Source organism: Vespa mandarinia, chromosome 12 (assembly GCF_050613455.1).
Source record: "Vespa mandarinia isolate Hongniang chromosome 12, ASM5061345v1, whole genome shotgun sequence".
Classification (NCBI taxonomy): Eukaryota; Metazoa; Arthropoda; class Insecta; order Hymenoptera; family Vespidae; genus Vespa; species Vespa mandarinia.
This window is the reverse complement of record NC_140821.1, coordinates 3,515,795-3,522,500: the sequence shown is the minus strand read 5'-3', so window position 1 is coordinate 3,522,500 and position 6,706 is coordinate 3,515,795. Positions and strand designations below refer to the sequence as shown.

At 30.6% G+C, this 6,706-nt stretch overlaps 1 protein-coding gene across 2 annotated transcripts in view; it reads left to right on the top strand.

Annotated features, from left to right (window-relative positions):
- Nucleotides 1–6,486, top strand: part of nmo (serine/threonine-protein kinase nemo) — a 112,678-nt gene extending 106,192 nt beyond the window's left edge. For both annotated transcript variants that reach the window (XR_014982836.1, XM_085660703.1), the window contains one exon: nucleotides 3,516–6,486. Coding sequence is in view for 1 of the 2 variants with exons in the window: in XM_085660703.1 (XP_085516829.1) it covers nucleotides 3,516–3,570 (55 nt within the window). In the remaining variant the exon portion in view is untranslated. The remainder of the gene's footprint in view (nucleotides 1–3,515) is intronic.
- Nucleotides 6,487–6,706: the final 220 nt, after the last annotated feature.

Here is a 6,706-nt window from a genome sequence, read left to right as displayed (position 1 = left end):
AAGAAAACCCTAGACTCGCTTGAATTCGTCGATGACTCACGTGTAAATATCGGAGGTGCGCCTGAATCCGGAGAGTTTTGTTGATTGAGTGTAAGAAGGCCTGATCCACCATGCAGCCTTCAGTTTAAAAGAAAAAAAGAAAAAAAAAAAAATAGAAAAAAAAACCAAAAAAACAAAAAAGTAAAATAAATAAAAAAAAAATTAATAAATAAAGAAACAAAGAAAACTCGCGATCGCGGTAAAGAGAGCAACGCGTTGGACGAAAAAAAAAACAACCAAACCAAAAAAAAAGATGAACGAAGAATAGAGAGAAAAAAAATACATCCGAATTTTGACATCCCTTTTTTTATCTCTCACTGATATTTTGCGTAGATAAAAAGCACTATCCACTTCCTCGAACTTTCATCCCCGTAACCCATCGCCCTCCGTTATATTCCCCAATCTACCCTCTCTCTTTTTGATATATCATCCCAATTACGGATTATCAATACAATATTATCAACGACATTATTATATCCATCTTCCTCACGAACAAAATTTCTAATCTCAACAATTTGACAAATATTTTTTGCTTGTCACTTTTCAATTCTTATTATACAAGTACAAATCCCTTACATCTCTCATTCCCAGCACTGATTAGTTCCCAACTGAATATATCATGGCGTTCCTAATTTAATTTTTTTTTTTTTTTTTTTTTAGTTTTTCTTTTTTCTTTCTTCTTCTTTTTTTTTATTCTTTTTTTTGTTTTTGTTTTTCATGTCCACTCACAATTTTCTTCATATCCCCAATGGACGATAAGAAAATTTCGACAAAAAGAATATTTTAATATTTTTGATCGGATGTGTTGAAAAGAAAAATATTCTTTGAATAATTTTAGCGAGAAGAAAAGTATATGATTCACGTGTGTGATGATTTCTGGAGTTTGCTTTGCCAAAAACCTTTTACAATACATAGAAGTCCTTCGTTTTAGATTTTACATAATTATAATAATAATAACAATGATAATAACAATGATAATAATAATAATATTAATAATAATAATAATAATAATAGTAATAGTAATAATAATAATAATAATAATAATAATAATAATAATAATCGGGAAAAAATTTCTGTGAGAGCCAAGTTCTTTTTCTCTTTCTGCCTTTCTCTCTCTCTCTCTCTATCTCTCTCTCTCTCTCTCTCTCTCTCTCTTTCTCTCTTTCTCTCTATCTCTTTCTTTCTCTCTTTCTTTTTCTCTCTCTCTCTCTCTCTCTCTCTCTCTCTCTCTCTCTCTCTTTCTCTTTCTCTCTCTTTTATGTTATTTATAATATGAAGAATAATAATCACGTGGCGAGATAAAAGATTTTTTCTACTTTTTCTTCTTACCGCAAGAGTTAAAAGTGAAGAAAAAAAAAAAAAAAAAAAAAAAAAAAAAAAAAAAAAAAGAGGAAAAGAAAAAGAGAAAGAAGCGAGGATAAAAAGGAGGAGGAGGAGGAGGAGAAATTAAAAAAGAAGATAAAAGAGAAGTGAACGGTGGTGGGGTGGGACGCAAGATATAAAATACGAAAACAAAAAGAAAAGATATTTAAGAAAAAAAAAAAAAAAAAAAAAAGAGAGATCAGTCCATTTTCAAGCTATCCTTTGTTTACGCGCTATTTTCATGTCACGCTTTTCTCGATCCTCTCTTCCACTTCCTTCTCCTTCTCCTCCTCTCCTTCTCCTCACCCCTTCTCATTCCATTCCTTCTCCTCTCTTTTTCTCCACGAAGGAGAACTTGGCAAAGCAAAGTCCAAAGGAGAGCCATCGCGCTTGTGGCCCGTCTCTCGCTTAGAAGGGGGAAAAAAAAAAAAGAAAAATAAATAAAAATACCGAGAAAAGAAGAAAAAGTAGAGAAAAAAATAGTATTGATTAAAAAACGAAAGTAAAAAAAGAAAAATAAAAAATAGAAGGACAAGATTCCACAAGCAGAGGGCAAGGAGGAGGGACGATGCTTGAGGGGGAGGAAATGCGGTGAAAGAATAATAAAATAAAATAAAATGAGAGTAAAATAGAAAAAAAAAAAAAAAAAAAAAAGAAAAAAATAAAGTGAAAAGTAAAAAAAGAAAAGAAAAGAAAAAATTCCAAGGCGGACGGAAAATAAGCGACGAGTGTGAAAGATTTAGGGGGAATAAAATTTTTGAGAAATAAAAATAAATGATCGGGAAACGAAGTAATAGCGAAAAAGAGAGAGAAATCGATTTGTCTTTGCGATTTGATTTTTTTCTTTCTTCTTTTATTTTTTTTTTGTTTTTTTTTTTCTTTTTTTTTTTCCAAGGGAAAACAAGGAAAAAGCAAAGAATATATCTGAAAAAATAAAAGAGATTTGTGTACGCCCTCGGCTGTCACGCATGCTGACAGCTGCATGGAAATCAGATGAGCGTTGTTTCTGTTGTTTTTCTTATGATAAGCATCCCTAAAAAGCACGTTTTCGTAAAAAGTATTTTATTTAAAAAAATAAAAAGAAATATATATATATATATATTAAGTCCTTAGGACAATATATATAGTGATACTCGAATATTCGAAGAGTCGGGACGAGACAAGCAAGGAAAAAAGAAACAAGTAGATTATGTGTAGAGTAAGATGATTTATGTTTTATGATTTATTTGTTTACTTGTTTCGTTTTGTTTATCCCATTTCTTGTCATTTCTTATTAAATTCGTAGAGTTTTATCGGAACGACTCTCCGAATTTAGACTTTGTCATGAGCACGCAGTGCGCATCCATTTGTTATATGTATATATATATATATATGTGTGAGTGTGTGTGTATATATACATATATATATATATATATATATATATATATAGATAGATAGATAGATAGATATATGTATGTATGTATGTATGTATTTCAGTGACAATATAAAAGAGAGCTTTTGGTTAGCACGCATTTATTATTAAATAACAAATTTATTAGAATTTATAGTCTTTCAATGCTTTAGTAATTATCGCAATTATTATACATATATCTCCTATCAAATTTAGTGCATTGGAAACGTGCTGCTGATACTCGTTGACAAATTCGAGTAAAAAAGAAAAAAAAGAAATTGACGAAGTTTATATTCTCAGAAAAGAAAATAATGAATTTGAAAAAAGAATCATAGACTTCGTCGATCAAACGATCAAATCTTTGAATTATTCATTCATATTTAGAATCTTAAAAAAAAAAACATTTTCAAAGATTTGACAGTAGAAATAAATCACTAGCTAGAAAGAATGAAATTATACGACGAATATATACATATATTATATATGTGTTCATTTGAAATTACACATAATGTATTATTATAATTAGTATATAAATTCGTCGAATAATTTCATCATCCCCGCAATCTCCTAAAGTAATGATGACCTTATTGCTAACTAAACAGCTCTAACCCTTTGTGAATCCTATTTTTTTTTTATTTTTTAACTAATTATTTATATATATATATATATATATATCTATTTCCAAAGAGATTGTCATTTAAAAATGTTTTCATACAACTTGCAGCTCGACGGTGGCCCACCCTTCGGAACTGCCACCCTCTCCTCACCAATGGGAATAAATCTTCTCCGTGGAATAAGAAAGAGACACACAAAAAAAAACACAGACAAAGAATGAATGAACGAAAGAAAAAAAGATAGAAAGAAAGAGTGTATGCGTGTGTATGTGTGTGTGTGTGTGTGTGTGAGAGAGAGAGAGAGAGAGAGAAAATAAAAAAGAAAGAAATAGAGAGGACACGTAACTCACAAGAATGGACCGTGTTTCCCGGTATTCCTTAGACGTATTCTCGTTTTTACGTCGTCATTTGGACGATCTTTTCGAAAGAAAAAGAGAAGCGAGTTTATACTTATCCGGGAAGACAAAACAAGAAGGAAGAAGGAAGAAACGGAGAAGATGACAGAAAATAAGGAGAAAGGGAGGGGGGGAGAGAGAGAGAGAGAAAGAGAGAAAGAGAATGAAAGATAGCGAAGAAGAGCCAAGAGAGACAATAGACTGCCGAGCACACTGTAGCTTCAATTTTTGACTAGCCGATATAATACATAAACACAAAAAACACATACTCTTACATGTACACTTACACACACGAACACGCGCACATAACGAGAGAAGAATACACATGTATGTACAAATATAGATATATATATATATATATGTATACATATATGTATATCTATATATATTATAAATATTGTATACACGCGAGAGAAAGGGAGGGAGAGAGAGAGAGAGTGTGTGTGTGTGTTTAGATAAGGGTTGGAAGGGTAGACGCATCGCGAAAGTAACGCGACGAGAAAAAGAGAGCCTAGGAGAACGAGATATAGAAGATGTAATTTGTTAAGGGGGAGAGAGAGAGAGAAAGAGAGAGAGAGAGAGACAAAGAAATAGAGAGAGGCGCAAATGAGAGGCTCGTGTATTGTAAAATTGATCTGAGATAACTAAACGAAATACCGAAAAGACCAATTGAAAGAATAATAATGTCTCATAGATCGATCAATCGATCGATCCACACGATGATCCAGTCTCTTGTTATCTTTTACTCTTTTCTATGACTATTTAGAAATTACGGACATGTGAATTTATTTATGTGTATATATATACATATATATATATATATATATGATGTGTGTGTGTATATATATATATATATATATATATATAACGGTACGACGCGTGTATATACTTTATCGATGATAAATCGATCTTGTTTCGATCGTAGATAAAGATCAACATGTTTCGAATGATCGATCATTAGGTCTCTTTCGAGACCGCGCACGTTTTTACGAAAGAGATAAAAAGAGTAAGAAAATTAAAAGATTTTCGACGATCCCATGTACATACACAAATAAATCTACATGTGTATACCATATATAATATATATATATATATATAGACATATATATACATGATCAACCTTATAGGATCGATCGATTTTGCAGGGCCATTTTAGGGCTAAGATATTTTCGAAATAATCGAGATATATGACATTGTGATCGATAACTTTTAATGTCATTATTAAGATGATAAATATGATCAAGAAATATGAATGTCGTGAAGCTATTGATTTTGAAAAGAGAAATAAGAAAGGAGTAAAAGTTCAAAAATAAATAAATAAAAGCAAGTAAATAAAAAATAAAGAAGGAAAAAGAAAAAGAGACTGGAGTACTCGTGGTTGTTACTTCGATAGAAAATTAATCGAACGAATCCATTTCGTATGAGCCGAGGAAACGATGAGAGTAGAGGATTGATTTTTAATGCCGACTCGAATTCGAATTTTTTCAATTAAATCCATAGAACGTAAGCTTGTCGGCAATAGAAAATAATACAAAACAAACAAACAAATAAAAAAAAAACAAAAAAAAAAAAGAACCAAAAAAAAAACAAAAAAAACGTACAATTGTATTTGAGAATGAATGAGAGAGCCTCTTTTTCATTCTCGTTGTCGTTTAGAAATAATCGTAGCCGAAGCAGCACGTTCGAACTGAATATTCGAAAAAGAGGAGATACGTTACACGTCTAATCTTGTTCTAATCTTATCGTAAAATCGTACGAAGACTTTGATATAACAGTCTTTTAACGATTTTTTTTTTTTTTTTAGGAATTCATCGAAATTGTTAAAATCGATAAACGGCGAATTAACAATATGCGAACGTCGATCGATCAAATTATAATTAGTTTCTAAGTATTGTATTTTAATCACGAACACGGTCGATCGACGAAAGAAATATATACATAATTATGTTATATATTTCCAAAAATTACAAAAGATTCCTGTAATAATCATCAAGTTTATGACGTTTTATCATGATCCATGCGCGACTTGTTGCTTACGGTGAAATTGAACTTCCGCTATTATTTCCTTTTCTAATATCTCATTTCTTTTCTTTTTCAATTTTTCTTTTTTCTCTTCCCTCCCATTTTTCCTATCACTTGGGGAAAAATTTTTCGACCGATATTAAATCGTGAGACCATTTGTCCGTTGTGTCGTTTCAAAAAATTAAAAAAGCAAGAAAAGCAAAAAAAAAAAGAAAAAAAAAAACAAAAAGAAAATTAGATCACAATCACGAAAAACACATTACAACTTGATGATCTACGATCGTAAAAATCTGTATTTTGCGAGATTGACTTGGAAAAAGAGATGAAATCGTTCGAAAGAGAAAAAAAAAAAGGAAAAAGAAAAAACCAAGAAAAAAAAACAATTACATCGTTTAGTAGTACGGGGAGACGTTAAATTTTTTTTTCTTTTCCTTTTTTTTTTTTCTTTTTTTTTTTTTTTTTTTTTTTTTTTTATCAAACGATCATGGGAAAATATCAATTTAAAGAGAACTCGATCGGACGTGTTGGATCACGATATAAGTACTACATATGTATATTCCATTTAAAATACACTGCCGAGATGAATAATTGTGCGAGCGACCGGAAACAAATAAAAAAGAAGAAGAAAAAGAAAACAAAACAGATTAGAAACGAGGTTACAATAGAGAGAATAGAAAAATGAAAAAGTTGCTAGTAAATAGTGACTTTTTTGTTTCTGTTGTAAACGTGATCTCTCGAAGGAAATATTTTCAAACGTTTGATCAGCTAAGAAAGAATAAATGTGAAAACGAGCCGGACGCATGATGATGATGCATAATAAGAAAACGATTAGTTTATAATGATAAATGAATTAATTGATTGATTGATTGATTAATTGATTGATT